The sequence below is a fragment of the Corythoichthys intestinalis genome, chromosome 1 (assembly GCF_030265065.1).
Source record: "Corythoichthys intestinalis isolate RoL2023-P3 chromosome 1, ASM3026506v1, whole genome shotgun sequence".
In the NCBI taxonomy this organism is placed as follows: domain Eukaryota; kingdom Metazoa; phylum Chordata; class Actinopteri; order Syngnathiformes; family Syngnathidae; genus Corythoichthys; species Corythoichthys intestinalis.
This window is the reverse complement of record NC_080395.1, coordinates 17,802,501-17,823,298: the sequence shown is the minus strand read 5'-3', so window position 1 is coordinate 17,823,298 and position 20,798 is coordinate 17,802,501. Positions and strand designations below refer to the sequence as shown.

Sequence of the window (20,798 nt, the reverse complement as noted above, 5' to 3'; positions counted from 1 at the left end):
TACATGCCTCCTATTACGGCGTGTTTTTCTGCTCGTTAATATTAATAATCAAAATGGTGAAGGCATGTGTGGCGGTTGGTTGCTGTAACAGAGAAGATAGAGGGAGAGACTTGAAGTTCTACTGTATTCTGAGAGACCCGAAGATGAGAGCGAGATGGACTGCTGTAATTCGACAAGAAATCTGGGCACCAAACGATCACCACAGACTATGTAGTAGTCATTATATCTGGTAAGATGCATTTAATATATATTTAGAAGATTTTGGGCTGACAACCACAATTAAGATCATTGTGTGACGTTGGTGATTGGGGTCTATATCGTTGCCTCTTTTTCTTTGGGGGCGGAGTTGTTGGCGGTAAGCAGAGTAAAAAGGGATAAAAATACCACGACTTCCGTGTCTAATTTTTCGCCGCCAAGCAAGCATTACAATATTAATTAAAAATGAATGAAAACTAAATACTATTGAATATGTCATCATTATCATTTTAAAAATTGAAGTGACGGGTAAAAATAGACTATGACCGGATTTTTATGACCCTGTCAGTCAAAATGACAGACAACGAAAATGTCTAGCGCAACCTCTGATTGGTACCATTACGCACAGTCATGGTTGCGCTTCCCATCATGCATTTGGGCAAGTTAAATGGCTGAATTTTCATTTACTGAAAGCTCATAAAAATTCACTAGATGGCAATATTTAGTCACAATATACAAAGTCACATTTGTCCTTTAAGAATTACAAGTCTTTCTATCCGTGGATCCCTCTCACAGAAAGAATCTTAATAATGCAAATGCCATCTTGAGGATTTATTGTCATAATAAACAAATACAGTACTTGTGTACTGTATGTTGAATGTATATATTCGTCCCGAGTTTTATTCATTTTTTTCTTAATGCATTGCCAAAATGTATATGAACGGGAAAAATTATCGGGAATGATTGGAATTGAATCGGGAGCCAAAAAAAGCAATCGGATCGGGAAATATCGTGATCGGCAGATACGCAAACTAAAACGATCGGGATCGGATCGGGAACAAAAAAACATGATCGGAACAACCCTACTTATAATTCTCAACACTCTTGCGCTTCAGGACCACTTGAGAGCAAATGAAACACAATGAAGCTTTGAACCAATTGGCTGCAAAGCTTCATTGCTTCTACAAGCTTCATTTGGCCATCACTCCTCCTTTAGGAGAGACAGACAACCTTTGCTGCCAACACTGTTGTCGTCCAACATGCCTAATGCCTCCTAGCATGCATTGCGCCGCTACAGATGTCAATAAAGTTCAAACTTCATATTCTGCACTAATTTATTTTTCAGTTACTGCTCCTGTTTAGCAGTAACACATCTAATCTAGTCCATTTCTTCCAACCTCAATGTGTTTTGTGACATCTTGTATCGCGAAATATTGCCAAACAATATTTTGTCGCAAATCTACTTGTTATACAGTGATCCCTCACTACTTCACGCTTTAAGCTTCGCACCCTCAGTCCACTGAAGATTTTTTTTTTCAATTGAAAAATAAATAGATGAATACAGATGAGCTGTCCCGAGCCGATCACGTAGTCTCAATCTCCCTCCTGCTGCTCTTTGTTGGTCAGGCAGTGCACTGAAGTTGCCTATTAAAGTTAACGATGATTGATAGATGTTTAATGTTTGATATTTCCACAGATGCTTGGAAGCCGAAGCTTCAAAGTGCCGCATGTGTCAATCATCGCTTAACTTGTTAAACAGTTGCTGTGGCAACTCATTGTGTGTAAGTGAGCAGCTTCAACGGATTTGAGTGGACTGACTCAATAAGTATTGAATAAAGAAATGCATTTTTCTATTTTATTCTTGTTTTAAAATGAATTCGGTGGGACAGTAACATGTTTAAAACTATTTATTAATTTATGTTTGGCGGAAAATACAGACAAGGCTGAAAAAGCAGTTTCTGCTCTTGCACCCCTCTTTAAAATAAAATGCTATAATTTAAGCTAAAAGAACTGTTGTGTTTGACAGAACAATATGTCTATATGCTGCCATAGTAGTTTCATGGCGCATTAAGCCCCCGAACTATTTTTAATTTGTCCGTTTTACGCCGGAGACCGCCGTTCACAGACACCACGCAACCGCTTTTGTTTCAACCCAGCCATAAAAAAAGGTAAGTAATCATATTTATTATTTGAAATGTCTATCATTTTTAGCTTAGAATCATTCATTGATGTCTAATATTTAGTTTTTTTTTTTTTAATTTACTCGCATAATTATAACTTTTAAACAAATTACATCACAATGAAAAAAATAGAGTCAGTAAATAAGTCACGAATATCTACCTCATAACTATCGCTTAATTGTACTTTTTTGTTACTGTTGCATTTTCCCCAATATTTTAGACGATAAATAATCAATCCAAACAAAGAAAATTTGGAGGAAAAAAAAAATTAAAAGGGTAAACATTTGAAACAAACATTTCCACTACTCCTTGATGTCTGCGATTTCTGCATTGCGACCCTTGTTATATTACCATGTTTAACCCATAAAATCTCCCAAAAGTGCAGCTGTGGCCATTCACAGCTGTGTCTGGACGGAGTTTTTGGATAGAAACAAGGTAAGTACGCGATAATATGTTGTCAAAATCATGGCGTCTTCAATTATGCTCTCATCTTGAGTTTGGGTTTATTTTATTTTATTTTTTATAATGCCCTCCTGTTCAAAATTTTTCTTCCCTCAGAAAATAGAGATTTTAAGCTTTCTAATGATGTATCACACATGCATAAAAGACAATTTTGAAAATTTGCCAAATTGGGGGGTCTCAGAGCGGAACATTAAGTCACTTGAGTGATTTCAGCCAAATATAAACATTTGTTTTGTTTTTTTAATTATACTCTACATTGTCATATGTATCTCTTTCCAATGCTAAATCTGAAATACATTGAATACACACACACACATACACACATAAAAAAATTGTTTTTTGGGGGGCTGGGGGAGTTACTTCGCAGTTTTTTTTGTACTTTGTTCCCCATTAACAGCGAAAAACGAAGGATCATTTTATAGCGTTTTGTACTTATATATTAAGTCAAATTATGACGTGATAGTGGTCGCATTACAAGGAAGATTAGGTCACTAAGGTCCCCATTGCACCACTTCCCACTACTGTGGGAAGATGATTAAAAAACCCCGCCGTCTGCTTTTTTACATCCTCCTCATTTCCTGTGACACCAACTATAAATCTATCAATTTTCTCCATTTTAGTGTCATTATAATGGCATTTGAGCAGAAGTCTATTTCAGCTGAAATTTGGCGATAGAATCACAAAATTGTCTCGTCTTCAAGTACCTATGAATTTAAGTGAGAGAAGTGGGTACACACAACACATGTAGATAAACACCCATTCATAAGTTTTCATTTAGCTCACATGTCTGGAGTTGATCGCAGCTAGGTTTTGGCAAGAAAAGCAGGTATACGCCCTTTAGAATTCAGGAAAATACATACCAATTAGCATTTCAACCCATACAAATAGACCACATAGCGTCTTCTATAAACCAAACCCGAATCTTAGAGAAGCTGCGTTTATCCTACACTGATCGCAAGGTAGGGCATGCGGTCAAAAAACATTCCCAATCCACTTTTGGAGAAATTCCCGAAAACAACCATGCATGTTTTTGGGATGACGGAGGGAGCCTATTAAAATATAGGAACTCCACAAACGAAGAGATTTGAGTCGGAATTTGAAACCAGAACCACTTTAACCACCATTCCAACATGCTCTCCATTGCTAATTATACGTTCCAAAAAGGCACGACTGGATTTAATCGATGAGGAGAATTGAGTGAGGAACGTTCGGTGGGTGGCCTCACCCTGTTCTTTTTGTACATCTTGTTCTTGAGGTAGCTGAAAGTGCGGCTGACTTTGGTCCCCCCCTTGCCTGCCTCTGCATCGCTCCGCTGTGACCCGGGCTCTTCTTCCGATATGCTACCGACAAAAACGTGAGAACACATATGTTTAGCATACAGCATCGCAGCATTGCGCTAGTTAAAAGTGTACTAACCTGTATGCAAGTGATCCAGACGTGCTGGAGAAGGACCTCATACCTGCAGAGAAATTTAAGAGTTGATCAAAAACTGGTTCATTTACGATCTGATTCAATGGACCAAAATACTAGGACAGGGGTGGTTAAGTCTACAGGTAATAAAACGTAAGGAAAAGTAGGTTTGTCCCGATCACATATTTTTGCACCCGAGTTAAAGTCAGAGTCACCTGATTTTCCGAATCCGATACCTCGATGACGGTCTCCTACATCTTATTTTGAAGCTCTTAAAATAAATCCTAAAAATCCAATCTTTCCAACTTGATTTCGATCTTTTTTAAAAATAAAGTTATCATGCTTGACTTCCCATCATCCATGATCCTTATACATCTGGATTATTTTCTTACTTGTAGCCCTTAACTCATTCACTGGCATTGACAGTTAAAAACATCAAATCAATTTCAACAACGAAGGCTGGCATTGAGTGATCATGCTTCACTGCCATTGACGGCAATAGATGTCAAATCCATTTTGACTAGTAACGCTGCAGCTATCGATTGTTTTAGTAGTTGATTAATCTATCAACTAGTTAGTTCGAATAATCGAGTAATCGGATTAGGAACATTTATTTCAGAATACATTTTTAGGAGATTTAAAACAAAGGCTTGCTGAGATTGCACTTTCAAAACAGCATTAAATATAAATACAGTGGGGCAAATAAGTATTTAGTCAACCACCAATTGTGCAAGTTCTCCAACTTGAAAATATTAGAGAGGCCTGTAATTGTCAACATGGTTAAACCTCAACCCTGAGAGACAGAATATGGAAAAAAAAAAAAAAAAAAAAGAAAATCACACTGTTTGATTTTTAAAGAATTTATTTCCAAATTAGAGTGGAAAATAAGTATTTGGTCACCTACAAACAGGCAAGATTTCTGGCTGTCAAAGAGGTCTAACTTCTACTAACGAGGTCTAACGAGGCTCCACTCGTTACTTGTATTAGTGGCACCTGTTTTAACTTATTATCGATAAAAAAGACACCTGTCCACAAGCTCAGTCAGTCACACTCCAAACTCCACCATGGCCAAGACCAAAGAGCTGTCAAAGGACACCAGAGACAAAATTGTAAACCTGCACCAGGCCTAGAAGACTGAATCTGCAATAGGTAAAACACTTGGTGTAAAGAAATCAACTGTGGGACCAGTTATTAGAAAATGGAAGACATACAAGACCACTGATAATGCCCTTCGATCTGGGGCTCCATGCAAGATCTCACCCCGTGGCGTCAAAATGATAACAAGAACGGTGAGCAAAAATCCCAGAACCACACGGGAGGACCTAGTGAATGACCTAGGGACCACAATAACAAAGGCCACTATCAGTAACACAATGCGTCGCCAGGGACTCAAATCCTGCACTGCCAGACGTGTCCCCATGCTGAAGAAAGTACACGTCCAGACCCGTCTGCGGTTCGTTAGAGAGCATTTGGATGATCCAGAAGTGGACTGGGAGAATGTGTTATGGTCAGATGAAACCAATATAGAACTTTTTGGTAGAAACACAGGTTCTTGTGTTCGGAGGAGAAAGAATACTGAATTGAATCTGAAGAACACCATACCCACTGTGAAGCATGGGGGAGGAAAAATCATGCTTTGGGGCTGGTTTTTCTGCAAAGGGACCAGGACGACTGATCTGTGTAAAGGAAAGAATGAATGGGGCAATGTATCGAGAGATTTTGAGTGAAAATCTCCTTCCATCAGCAAGGGCATTGAAAATGAGACGTGGCTGGGTCTTTCAGCATGACAATGATCCCAAACACACAGCCAGGGCAACAAAGGAGTGGCTTTGTAAGAAGGATTTCAAGGTCCTGGAATGGCCTAGCCAGTCTCCAGATCTCAACCCCATAGAAAATCTGTGGAGGGAGTTGAAAATCCGTGTTGCCCAACGACAGCCCCAAAACATCACTGCTGTAGAGGAGATCTGCATGGAGGAATGGGCCAAAATACCAGCAACAGTGTGTGAAAAGCTTATGAAGAGTTACAGAAAATGTTTGGCTTCCGTTATTGCCAACAAAGGGTACATAACAAAGTATTGAGATGAACTTTTGATATTGACCAAATACTTATTTTCCACCATGATTTGCAAATAAATTCTTCAAAAATCAAAAAATGTGATTTTCTGTTTTTTTTTTTCCACATTCTGTCTCTCATGGTTGAGGTTTACCCATGTTGACAATTACAGGCCTCTCCATTATTTTCAAGTGGGAGAACTTGCACAATTAGTGGTTGACAAAATACTTAATTGCCACACTGTATATGATTAAATTTGCATGTTTCTTCAAACTATGCAGAATTGCACTTTCATTAAAAAAAATAAAATAACCGATCTTAGCCTCAAACTAAAAAAAAAACAAAAAATAAAGGTAATAATAAAATAAATGAGGATCTATGTACAACAAGAGAACAAAATGGCTAACTTGCATAGCAAATCCACTAGATTAAATGCTATAAAATGCTAACTTTTTTTTTTTTTTTTTTTACAATGCTCTTAATAAATCGTTCAAACACATATTCTCACAAAAAACAGCTCAATATACCTACAAAAAACAGCTCAATATACCTGCAAACTAAATTACGAAGGCATAGAAAATATTAGCGCAAACAAAAACTTAACAGGGAGCAGCTGGATTCAGCCATGTTACAGTTTTTTTCAATTGCTTTGGTACGTTTCTCAGATCAAAATTGAAATTTTCAAAACTACTTGTTCAATCCTCACATCGTAGCACTCGTACACATAAAAAAGCATTTTTGTTACTCATTTTATGTAACTTAACCTGCCAAAATGTGTGATAGTTTGGGACAATGTGGGTTTCCACCACTCCAACATAGTCAGGGAATGGTTTGAAACCCACAACAGAATGGTAATGGAGTTCCTCCCACCATACTCCCCATTCCTGAATCTCATAGAATTTTTCACCACATGGAGATGGCAAGTGTATGATCACCAGCCTCACACTCAGATGACTCTTCTGGATGCCATGGATGCAGCATGCAGTGACATCACAGGAGATGCCTGCAGAGGCTGGTTAAGGCATTCAAGAAGATTCTTTCCGAGGACATCCATTGTGACGTGGATGAAAATTTGAGGCCCAACAAGGAGGAAGGTCAAGATGCGTAGAACGAATGGGGAAAAAATCCCGACATGTAGCACTCAAAAGTTTAGATGTGCCGATTGTCATTTGTTCACATTTCGAATTCTGTGTTTGTTTTTTTTCTTTGTGATACTCAGTGCCGTCTTTTGCTTTCTGTATCGCAGTGACATGGTCTGTCAAGAAATTGTAAAAACAGTAAAAAGTTAACTGAATCCTGTCCAGTCTCTTGCAATCAATCTCCCACACACAAAGGTGTAAACTACGTAAACCATCTTCAGCATGAGAGCCTTCCACCAGAGTAACTGTTATATTGAGAGCATGACTAAGCAATTTGACTGTCTTGACTGTACACAATGAAACAAGAAGTTGTCATTCTGACAGCACTGACATGTTCATTGACACAGACATTTAATGTTGAGCGATAGACTAAGTATTTAGAACAGAAAAAAATGGCTTTTGCAGGTAATCCATGTTGTTTTGCTACTTGTGCAACATGTTGTGAGGGTTGAACAGGTAGTTTTGAGAATTTAAATTCTGATCTGAGAAACGTACCGAACTAAGTGAGAAAAACTGTAAATGAGTTATGTCATAGTCACTGTTGCCACTAGAGGGCAGTGTATCCCCTCCCAAAAATACAACTAAATGCAAGCACTTTCAAAACAAACCATTACAACTAGGTCTGTCAAAAGTATCGTGTTAACGGGCGGTAATACATTTTTTAAATTAATCACGTTAAAATATTTGACGCATTTAACGCACATGCCCTGCTCAAACAGATTAAAATGAAAGCACAGTGTAATGTCCACTAGTTACTTGTGTTTTTTGGTGTTTTGTCGCCCTCTGCTGGCGCTTGGTGCGACTGATTTTATGGGTTTCAGCACCACATGAGCATTGTGTAATTATTGACATCAACAATGGTGAACTACTAGTTTATTTTTTGATTGAAAATTTTACAAATTTTATTCAAACGAACACATTAAGAGGGGTTTAATATAAAATTTCTAAAACTTGTACTAACATTTATCTTTTAAGAACTACAAGTCTTTCTATCCATGGATCGCTTTAACAGAATGTTAATAATGTTAATGCCATTTTGTTGATTTATTGTTATAATAAACAAACACAGTACTTATGTACCGCATGTTGAATGTATATATCCATCTTGTGTCTTATCTTTCCATTCCAACACTAATTTACAGAAAAATATGGCATATTTTATAGATGGTTTGAATTGCGATTAATTACGAGTAATTAATTTTTAAGCTGTAACTAACTCGATTAAAAAATTTAATCGTTTGACAGCCCTAATTACAACGCCACTCTACTTAAACAAATCGGGGCTATCACTGGAGAAACCATGTTGCCAATGATCATTTTAAAGATTTTATTCACGACAACCCCGTCAGTTCAAATGGTACGGATGTCGATCGATGAATGGCAGTGACCGAGTTAATGTGGTTATCACTTCTCCCAAAAATGGCAAGGTCTGTTTCGCACACGTGGTCTTCATTTTCAGCCAGGAATACTTGCCCTGTGCAGTTAAACTTCGAGGAGTCCTGGCTCCAAAATGCAAGGTAGGAAATAGAATAATCCATGTCCTCTACTCCCCTGAGCGTCTGCTTTAATGCTTGTGATCAAGGTGTTTAAGTTTCTAAGTCGCAGGGGACAGACAAAATAAAAAGCACTTTTACACTGATGAGGCACTCGGTGGCCAAAGGCCAAAAGCTGACAAAAGACGACGCCGTTCAGGCTCGCTGCCATTAAGGGCTGCTAAATAATGACTTAATAAGCGCTACAGGCAGTGTTCAGATACTAGGTAAAAAAGAATACTGTATATGCTCGCGTATTGGTCACGTTTTTTTTTTAACCAAAATTTTCGGCCAAAAATATGGGTGCCACCTTTAGGCCCGATACGCTGCCCTTGCTAAGACTAGTGCCGAATTTAGACCATCGTATAACTGAAAAAGAATACAACTTAGCATTAGCTTCGTACGCTAACTATATAGACAAGTTACGCTTAAAATAATCTACAAATGTCTAATAGAAAAAATACAACATATTGTACGTCAACCAAAATATGCACTGTACTTTAGAAAAACAGTACTTTCGAACAAAATTTGCCCAAGGAAGAAATAAACACAAACATCACGGCAGTAGCTGCAACTGCGTACGTCATGTAGCCATCTTGGCTTTCTCTACAATGTCGCCGCGCAACCTCAAGAGGGTGCTCTAGGAGCGCTCAAAAAGGAGATGAGAAAAATGTTTAAAAGTGATAGTCACGATGAAGAGGAATTTGACGGCTTCCATCCATGATGATGAGGAAGAGTTACCGTAAAACAGCTATGAGATTAAGAAAAAAAAAGAACTTAATATATTTACCACATTGGCACTTTTTGTGTTGTGTGCTTTGTTGTTAATATGTATTTTTGTTGTTACTAAATAAAAATACAGTCAAACAGTAATAAAATGTACCCAGTTTTATTTGTTTCAGTCATATTTGTATCGAAAATTGGTCAAAAAATCTCCCATATTGTGGTGCGACCAATACGAAGGTCGACCTAAAATGCCAATATTTAAAATAAAATACCTACTTTTTTTAAAGTCACACTCTGGGAGCAACCTATGCGCGAGTATGCACGGTAACCAATCACTTGAATATGCAAACGCTCTTCTTCTGATTTTAATACCGGGTCCTTCCCGTCACGTTAAACATCCAAAGTGACAAACTTTGCGGGAATCAAGATGATCATTTTGCTGAGCTGCACTAAAAAGTAGACTGCTGAACTACCAGCGGACTTCTATCAAAATAGACACCATAAAGCACGAGGTGCATTTTTTTGGGGTTGAAATTCATAATTCATTTTTCATGTATATTTTAGCTCTTCCTCTACCTTAGCAGACCGACCGTTCCTAGGCTTTGGTACACTTTAGTGCAAGGGGAATTCTTTAAAATAGTCCCATGTCAACGGGAAAAAGGACAATTTCTTTCACATGGCAGGTCAGGGGTGGGCAAACTTTTGTGCTTCAAAGGGCCATGTTTGACTTTTAAAACAAGCAGATGTTTTTTAAATGTTGAATAATAAAGTTAAAAATGTATACATATTTATCAGTGTTTTCGTCAACGATGACGATAACAAAAGTATTTCGTCAACGAAGAATTGACGTCACGATGACAAGCTAAAAACTTTGCTAAAAAAAACTTCGGAGACTAATATATAACGAGATGGATGCCAGTTGTCGTCTGACGAGACGAGAACGACACAAAAATTCGCCACAGATTCTGTGATAAGTTCACAATGCATGATATTTTCTTATCGTATGTGTAGTTAGCATGTATTTTAGCAGTGTTTGGTCATGTCACTCATGTGATGTGCTGCACCTCCCTCCGACCCCCTGCCCCACTCACAGTCTTAAGTGTGTGCCCATTCCAGGCTCCTTTTGTGAAACGCATCATGTGCTGCTTGGTAAGTTTAGTTTTCTTATCCTGGCTATATCATGTTGCATTAGCATTTAAAGGTTTGTGCTGAGTGATCATCATACACTAAACTAACTTGTAGCATTAGCATAGCGTTCGCATTAAATGCTAACGCGAACACTATGCTAACAGTGAGTGTCTTCTTAAACGCTAAATTATGACATGACACTGTGGTGAGAAGTAGATGCTTATGACAGATGTCATCCGGCAAATTATGTGACTTTTGAATGGATGTCAAATGTGGACTGGCAATAAATGGAAAAGTTACATTATTTGCCGAATGACACTTACTGACACCTGTCATAAGCATTCATAAATGCTTATCACCGAATCTTGTCATAATTAAGACGGTTTTTTGAACCCGCTGTCAAATTAAGTGTAATCAAATTCTTTTTACGAAAAGTTTTTATTATATTATACAGTTATTAACACTTATTAATTAATATAATATTATTAATATTATAAAGTATTAATATGTTGAACCCACATACGAACATAGTTCAAAATAGAGCCGCGCGGTATACCGAAAATTTGCCCTTACCGAAATTCTTCACGATGACCGACGTAATTTTGACCATGTCGGTAAATTCGGTAACTTGATAAAACAAGAAAATATATGTTGTTCGGCTATGTTCATTCCCCTTTAAGAAAGCAGTCAGTGAGCTTACGTACGAAGTCACGTGGTTATCAGGAAACTAAACCAACAGAAGGCTAACGCTAGCGGCTAACGCTACAAGCCAACGTGATGGAGTCGGGCTTAATGGAGCTACGCCAAACTTTCACCCGACATTAAGTAGACTCTTGGCGGCCTCCAGAAGGGCTTTCATCCCCTGTCCTCTCTGGTTCTCATAATTTTAGGAGAGGGTGCTTCCAGTGCTTTCTACTGGTAGCCAGGCACAGGTTAACGCTACAAATGAACGTGATGGAGTCGGATAGTGGCTTTAACCTTGTCGAAACGGCCCAACTTAATGAGTGGATTGGGCACGGCCTGCATCTAGCTATCAGTATGTCGCTCTATTTTGTATCTGTGTGTGTGTGTGTGAGTTCTCTGATAACGTTTATGATGGTAAAGCATTCAGCATAAAGTGTAATCCAACAGTGAAGCCTATAAAATGACCGTTTAATGGCCACAGCTATTTTTCTGTATGTGCTTGCTTTATTCTGTGTCATTACTGTCATCATAAAATCTTAAATGTTTAATTGGCATAAGAGCAATGTAGCTTTAATGTGGTTGTGTCTGTGTGGGGGGTGCATGTGTGCGTGCATGTATTTAAAAAATGCTCTGGATGGAAAAAAACCTGAAACCTTAAAGTAAACACTTGTGTTGAGGAATTATGTCACAACAGCCATTAACAATAAGTTGTCTGAAGTGTACTATTCAAGCTGTAAGTCATTTGTGTTAAAATGACATGTTTGCACAGTTATCATATTGATTTTTATAATGTTGTACATTCTTCAAGTCATACAAGCTGTTATAAATGTTTGTACTTGAATTCTTATTGTTTACAAGAAATTTTTAAATACTTAGTGTTTATACTGCATGTACAATTGTTAAATAGAAATCTGGTAAATTAATCAACAACAAAGGGTTAATTTGTATTTCATGCATTGATTCAGATTTTCAAATAATATTACAGTCCGCTTGGGCGAATTTATCGTCACTTATCGTTATCGAGGTAAATCTGCTCAATTTACCATGATACGTACTTAAGGCCATATCACTCAGCCCTAGTTCAAAATCAATTGACACATATTTGATTGATATTAAAGCAAAATATTGTATTACCAAGACCTAACTGCCCCATTGTCTATAATTTATTTGCCCACCCCTGCTGTGAACACAAGGAACTGCAGGGTGTCTAAGGGTGACGTCACACATCCCGACGACCTCGGCTACAGCAAATACTTACTGAAGTTATCGTCATCGTCGCTAGTGGACGAGTCACCGTAAAGGGAGTGAGACTTAGATTTAGTGAGGATGGGGGAGAGGCTGAAGGAGAAGGAAATCCGCCTCCTCCGCCGCAGGCGTCCCACCACTGATAAGGTAGCAGGTGGGAAAAGAAGAACCACAGCAAGAAAAATAAACAGCTTTTCTGTCACGATGTGTGACATATTTTGACAGAAACGTGGCGAGCTTAAACTACAGTGGATGCCTTGTAATCTGTTAGGCGAGCCCCTGTAATTTATTCATATTAGGATTGAAACATAATAAAAACAAATTTGTCAAATCCTAGCCGTTGGTTTATCTTACTCCAAGGACTATTAGCTGCTTGCTTTGGTTGTCATGCCACAAAAAAAAAAAAAAAAAGGGAGGCATGTTGGCTCGTCTGTTAGCTTATTTCGGTATCTGACAAAGCACACACAACCTGAAGTGCACTGTCATTTCAGAGCAAAGCATGAAAACAATATACTATACCATTTAAAAAATGTATTTTAAGTACAGTGGTATCTCAAGATAAGAAATTATGTCGTTCCGGAGTGGCTTTCGTATCGCGATTTTTTAAATATAATTAATCGTGTTATCCATGTAAATTGTGTAATTCGTTCAAAACTGTATGCTACATTAATAATTTACATTAAGTTTGCTGTCAAGTCCTTTGATTGCATGTCTTTATTTTTTCCCATTCATTTTCAATGGCAAAAAAAAAAAACAATGTCCCCAAATCAACAGAAAATGACCAGATATCAATAGGACACGCCTCCAAATGACCTGATATTACCAGGCCACACCCCCCAAATGTTCCCAAATGACCTGATATAACCAGGCCACGCCCCCCAAATGTGCCCAAATCAACAGGAAGTGACCTGATATTGTCGCTGAATTGTCCCCATACCAACCTGGGCGGGGCTAAGATCTGTATCTCCACACGGCAAAGACCAGATGTAATTGCTCCAGAAATTGCAGTTTCTAGTTTGTTAAGCTTTGTCGCCCCCTAGTGGTGCTAAAGTATAACTAGTTTGTTAGGTTCCAGCTCGTTCTACAGATCACATCGACATTACAATTAGTTGACGAGACAGCTCTTACAGACATTGCGTCATAGCTTCCCGTAGGTGGCCTGGCCAGGCAGATCGCCTTGGAAGCTTTCAATGCGATAAAGTCAAACACAGGCTACGTTCTAATGCCGGATTTAGGTTGAAACGGAAACAGTACGAAGGTTTTAGTAAATACAAGCGGGCAGGAGTCTTTCAAGAGTGATTTGGTTGAGAGGTCAAGGTAATTACCGTATTTCCCCGAATATAAGGCGCCCCCGTTTAAAACGCGCACCCCAAATTTTAGCACCAATAAATAGAAGAATACAAGAAAACAGAGCTTGTGTACAGATACAGAAATGTCATTTTACTGACTGGTGAAACACAGCACAAGCATAGCATAGTTAGTTCAAGACATTACTGTAAACTGACAATATGTACGGTAATCATATGATTTGACAACTTCTCCAACTGAACAGAATCCAGGAGAAAACAAAACAGATATGACTTTTCTTTTAAAGGATGCTGTATAACTTGCTCGTTTCATCAAGATGAATAAACGTTTCTTCAATGGATCGATACGGTAAAATAAAAGTGAGGACTAAAGTCCGAAATCGGAACGAGCGCATCGCTACTGTAACAAGAGGAACTATTGTTATTTGGGTTTGAGTTTCCCGAGAGACAGATATAGTTGACGGACACAGGAAGTCTGTGTTGTGTTACGTTGTTATGGTCCGAGTTGCCGAGTTGCAATAAACGTTGACTGAAATGAGTTCAAGAAACTAAATTCTGTGCTTTATGAAGAGTGAAAAAAGCAGAATTTAACACAGACAAAATCATTCGCCCAATCAGAGTGAAGTATTACCGAAACACAATGGTGACGTCGTGTACAGTAATGGTCGGCAACGGATCGCCGCGTACATTTTCTTCAACACAACATAGCCGTGTCAATAAAAAAAAAAAAAAAAAAACTGTCTTACATATATATTTCTGTCTCCATCCCTGTACCTGTGTATAATGCGCACCCATAATTTTACAAGTTGATTTTGGGGGAAAAAAGTGTGCATTATATTGGGGAAATCACGGTACTATATAAAATAGCAAAATGCATGCACTTTGAAACGTGAAAACAATTAAATCAATAGGGAAATTTAGTCTAACTTTAGCTTGAAATATTTACGCAAAATGAATGATAATTGCTGATTTTTTGGCTTTTAACCAAGAATCTAGACTGTTTTACATCCATATCTATTGAAATTCCGGGATTTACGCATTTATTTACAAGAGTTCAACTCAAAAAGTTCTTTGTTTTGTGATGGCCGCCATGTTGGATTTTCTATCCATAAACAATAGCGTAACTTTGCATTCAAATAATCAGGTAATATTCAGCCAACTGCCCATTTTTTGGGGCGAGAAACTATTCATTTAGACTAGGGCTGTCAAAATTATCGCGTTAACGGGCGGTAATTAATTTTTCTAATTAATCACGTTAAAATATTTGACGCAATTAACGCACATGCCCCGCTCAAACAGATTAAAATGACAGCAGTGTAATGTCTGCTTGTTACTTGTTTTTTGGTGTTTGGCGCCCTTTGCTGGCGCTTGGGTCCAAATGATTTTATGGGTTTGGGAAGTGAGCATGGTGTAATTACTGACATCAACAATGGCGAGCTACAAGTTTATTTTTTGATTGAAAATTTTACAAATTTTAATAAAACGAAAACATTAAGAGGGATTTTAATATAAAATTTCTATAACTTGTACTAACATTTATCTTTTAAGAACTACAAGTCTTCCTATCCATGGATCGCTTTAAGAGAATGTTAATGCCATCTTGTTGATTTATTGTTCTAATAAACAAATACAGTACTTATGTACCGTATGTTGAATGTATATATCTGTCTTGTGTCTTATCTTTCCATTCCAACAATAATTTACAGAAAAATATGGCATATTTTATAGATGGTTTGAATTGCGATTAATTCCGATTAATTAATTTTTAAACCGTAATTAACTCGATTAAAAATTTTAATCGTTTGACAGCCCTAATTTAGACATTTCTGGGTTCGTACAAAAATTTTGGGCTTTTAGATTTTATTTTATGTAACATTTTAATCTAAAAACCGCAAGGGCCAGATAGCTGGCAAGATGTGCTGAGACAATAGTGACATCGGAATTCAACCTAAATAATTTGCTTTTGTCGAGTAAAACTAAGATGATTCTGCATGCTTTCTGATCTGAAAACTTTGTGAATTATTAGCTGTTGAAAAGTTACGTCAAAATTGCACTAAATAAAAACATCTAAGTCAATGTTTCGGGGAAAAAGTTACATGATATGTTAAATATTGCTATGAAAATCTAGGTGATTATCTATGCATTTGGTGATTTTTGTGGTTCTAGCGTAAAATCTGACAATTTTATAGGAATTTTAAGTTTTGGTATACTTAAGCTAAAAAAAAAAACAACTAATTAGGATTTTGTTAGGGAACGACTTTGAATTTTTAATGTCGCTACTCATGGACACTCATGTATGCCTAAAGGAGATGCCTGTTTTAGTTTTTGGTGGCTAGCGGCTTTAGTTTTGAAAATATTTGACATTTATGTTTTTCAAAATAGTAAATAAATTTTAAAAAATAGCAGTCCCGCGCTCCGTTTCCCGTCAACTGATAGTGAAGTCTATGCGTTTTCACATGTTTACTCGAGTTCATAGCAAACGCGAAGTGCTAGAAGAGGTAATTTCGGCAGCCATTGTATTGCAATGAGCGGTAATTCTCAATTACAGTACTTAGTATCTTTCGTATGATGAAAATTATTTCGTAACATGAAATGAAAAAAGCTTCGAAAAATCTTTCGTGAAAAGAATTTTTTTTTGTGTACCGACATTTTCTATCTCGAGATACCACTGTATACAAAAATGTGAATTTCATACCTTTGATTAAAGTCCTGCACACTTCAAAGCATGATTCATCTACTCATTATTAACAAGATTTGGTGTGAAATCTCAATTATTTGTTTGTTTTTTCCCTGCAAAACGAGACTGCCACACACAAACAAATCTTTGATATTGACAGTCTTCACCTTCTGTTTTTCACTACCGTATTTCAACCACTTACCATCAATGTCTCTGTGGCTGATGGCGAGCATGGATACAGACTTGGTGAGCGGCAGTGTCATTGGCGGGCAGTTGTTCTTCAAGGGACGATAGCGTCTCGACTGCTGTAGTGACAAGTGATTGGAGGTAGTGACGCGCGTAATCAGACATATGTGACAAATGAGGGTGCGTTTACGACGCCGACCTGTTTTTCCAGGCCGCACGGTGGTCCCGCTTCCTCTTGCTCCTCCGTCAGTGACACGAGTGAGCCGCGCTCATCAACGTCGTGCCGGAGCATTCTGGAAGGTTCCAAGATGCGGGGGCCTTGACTGGCAGGGCGCCGTGCCTCTTCTTGGCCACCACTCAGGCCTTCCAGGCTGTAGCTGTGTGGACACAGAGCAAGATTATTACTGCTTGATTATACTTCAAACTCCAGCATCAATCTATTGTACTTCATCAGCATTGATAGGCTCGCCTAGAACTAGGGTTGTTCCGATCATGTTTTCTGCCTCCCGATCCGATCCCGATCGTTTTAGTTTGAGTATCTGCCGATCCCGATATTTCCCGATCCGATTGCTTTTTTTTTTGCTTCCGATTCAATTCCAATCATTCCCGTTAATTTTTCCCAATCATATACATTTTGGCAATGCATTAAGAAAAAAATGAATAAAACTCGGACGAATATACACATTCAACATACAGTACATAAGTACTGTATTTGTTTAATATGACAATAAATCCTCAAAATGGCATTTACATTATTAACATTCTTTCTGTGAGAGGGATCCACGGATAGAAAGACTTGTGACTTTGTATATTGTGACTACATATTGCCATCTAGTGTATTTGTTGAGCTTTCAGTAAATGATACTGAAGGTCATGCCCAATGCATGATGGGAAGTTGAACCATGACAAGTGAAACCACGACTGTGCGTAGTGCTACCAATTGATATATCTTCTCTGCGATGGGATATAATTCAAGGTGTTAAGAAAAAGATCAATTGCTACCTTGCTTCCCATGATATTTCTAATTGTAGGGAGAGAGACTATAAGGTTTTAGCCATTTAAAATAAGGCTCCAAAGACTGCCAAAATTCACTCTACTCATTTAACGCTGCTTTTTAGCTCTCTATGTTGGCAAGACGGCGCCACTACAGATGGAGCGCGACAGTGCGTGAATTGGTCGTGCAGTGCATGCATTAATTGCATTAAATATTTTAACGTGATACATTTTTTAAAAATTAATTACCGCCGTTGTTGGGATAATTTTGATAACCCTACCTTAAGCCTAAACTAAAGACTCTGGATAAGTGTAACATATTGTGTAACAGATTATATTAGAAAACGATTTAATTAAAAATATATATATATATATTAAAAAAGGCATGGCCGATATTTTTTTGCCGATTCCGATACTTTGAAAATGACGTGATCGGACATCTCTACCTGGAACAGTTTTTCACTGAATGAAACAATATTTTTATAGTCAGTTTTCAAGGCCGATGTAGATACAGATTTATTTAAAAAAAAAAAAAAAACACGTAGCCAATGCCACTGACTAAAGTCGAATTTGTAAGCTGACATTTGAGGCTGATATACTTTTTTTTCTTTTTAAAGCACGTTGATTATTAAATGCAATGTAAATACCTATTATATAAATTAAGCCTGTCAACAATAACGCGTTAACGACCATTATTAATCTGGGAATATTAGCGCATTAAAAAACAAACAAACGCAATTGCCTCCCGTAGTCCCACACGCTTATGTTCACATACTCCACGCGGCAATGCTGGACAAAATGCAGCCACCCACGATGAGTGAGGATGATGACCCAGGACTGCTTCATGGCAAATTCCATTTTAAAAAGCTGCCTAATGGAAATCTGGATAAAACCAAAGTTGTGTGCACATACTGCTGTAATGAACTGTCCTTCGATCGAAGCTCAACCAGCCTAAAGTACCACCTTCGGGCAAAGCATATCTTCACTAGTGTTAGCAATGACGCTAACACTGCGGGAACAAGCCGCAGTCATCAAGCTACACTGGCAGCGTGCGGACTCGGACTTGTCAACAAAAAGACAACAAGTAGGTTGATTACTGCTATCGCTACTTGGGTAGCCAGAGACTGCAGAGTGTAGACCCATTATCACAGTCGAAGACGAGGGCCTTGAAAATCAAATGACAACAAACAACAACAACCAATGACAAACCACTAGACAGGTACAAGGCAGTGCCAACATCGACTTATGTCCACTACAGTGGTGATCTGCGCACAGTGGTGCCCACAGTAAGCTGCCCCACCTTGCAAAAAAAGTATCTGGTCATACCTGCCACAACCGTTCCTTGCGAGAGACTGTTTTCTTTGACAGGGCACATTGTTCAAAAGAAAAGGTCTGCTCTGTTATCTGAAAATGTCAACAAGCTAGTTTGCCTGAGCAGTTGGTTAAAAATATGTATATATAAAATTTTAAAACTCTATTTGGTCAAGTATTAATTCATTCACACATCATACATTTCATCTTAAAACAAATTTTAAGCCAATAATCGTATTTTCCTAATTTTTTTTACCCCGAGGGAAATGTGATTAATCATGATTAATCACACAGTTGACATATGAATAACTAGATTAAATTTTTTAATCATTTGACAGCACTAATATAAATGTATGTAGTAAAAGTCAAATATTCCTTCTGCTACCTAATTTTGTAATACTGGCCACTACATGGTGCAAAAACACAATTTGAACATAACAGTTATTCCATTATATCGGATGTATATCGGTTGATATCGGCCAATCTAGAAAAAAGTCCAAATATTGGCCCGATATATAAGCCGGCCAATATATCGGTCGACCTTCATAAGAAAAATCATCAGCCAAACAATGACCATAACAGTAATCTTATATCGGCCATATTTTGGCCAATAGCCCATCTTGAAAAAAGTCCATATATCAGCCCGATATATCGGACGGCCATTATACAGGTCGACGTTAGTCAAAAGGACGTATATAAATATAACTGAATTACCAGGTGCCATGACTAACCATATTCTGCAGTCTTTGAATCCCATTATTTGAAGAAAAAATAAAGATGTATCATGCCGAACAAAAAAATTCGCACCGGACTTTAAATCGCTTTCGGGGGGAAATCTGGATGGTCCACTATGTTTCTGCTGAGGAAACAGACTCAATAGTATTACTTCAGCAACAAAAGATCAGTTTAAAACAACTGTAAATGTTGCGCAGTCACGCGTTACTCAGTGCTAATGCTAACTTAAGCTTCCTAATAGCTTAGCAAGCAACTTTATAGCACTTCAGCTTAATATTACAACGACTTCATCAGCTTTCTTCAACGTTCAAAGCATGCACCACCTTTTACTAAAAGTTTAAGGAAATGCACAGCTAATCCATGGTCTCGTTAACTTCCATTCCATTTGAACCATTCATCTGACATGATTAATGGCAGTGAATGAGGAAAATGGCAAGGGATGACTGACATGGAGACCACCCAACGACTTCATGAACAATTACTGAAATGTAGGTCAATGGACGTATCGCTAAGTCACGCCCCCAAATCAGAAAACTTGACACAAACCCGGAAGACTTTTAGAGTTGCATAGAAATCTACTGTGCGGTAGTGACTTAAAACATCTTTTTTCTAACTTTGACATTGCAAAAACCCGACGGTTAAATGCTGTATGTGGGGTACCTGCGATTCAGACAGCATGTATAAGATTGGAAGGAGGATTTTTTTGGGTACCTTTTTCAAAGCCAAATATTTTCAGTAAAAAACAAACAAAAAAAAAAACACTTATTTTGCCTGTTGTGGCACTGCAAATTCAGAAATTTGAACTCCCGCCATCATCTATACATCGTTCGTTCAATCAGCCACTGTCACTGAGAGCATGAGCCTTGGGTGGTTCTACTTTTCCAAGGGGGCGTGGCTTAATAATCGGTCCATTGCTGTCTACTGTCGAGAAACAAATCATTGCCAAGGACATGCGGCCTGCCATGCACGTTGTTGCTTATTCATATTTTACATACAATATCACATGCTTCTTTTTTGAAATCGGCACCATAAAACTATAGATTTGTGTGATCGA

The 20,798-nt window shown here is 38.0% G+C and overlaps 1 protein-coding gene across 9 annotated transcripts in view; it reads right to left on the bottom strand.

Annotated features, from left to right (window-relative positions):
- LOC130921629 (A-kinase anchor protein 13) overlaps positions 1-20,798 on the bottom strand; it is a 276,582-nt gene that overhangs the window by 77,003 nt on the left and 178,781 nt on the right. For 5 of the 9 annotated variants that reach the window (XM_057845733.1, XM_057845759.1, XM_057845767.1 and 2 more), the window contains 5 exons: positions 16,905-17,082; positions 16,722-16,824; positions 12,549-12,674; positions 4,035-4,077; positions 3,844-3,958 (listed from right to left, as the gene is read on the bottom strand). In XM_057845733.1, coding sequence (XP_057701716.1) covers positions 3,844-3,958; positions 4,035-4,077; positions 12,549-12,674; positions 16,722-16,824; positions 16,905-17,082 — 565 coding nt within the window. The remainder of the gene's footprint in view (positions 1-3,843; positions 3,959-4,034; positions 4,078-12,548; positions 12,675-16,721; positions 16,825-16,904; positions 17,083-20,798) is intronic. The other 4 variants (XM_057845785.1, XM_057845803.1, XM_057845752.1 and 1 more) reach the window with 3 other exon arrangements.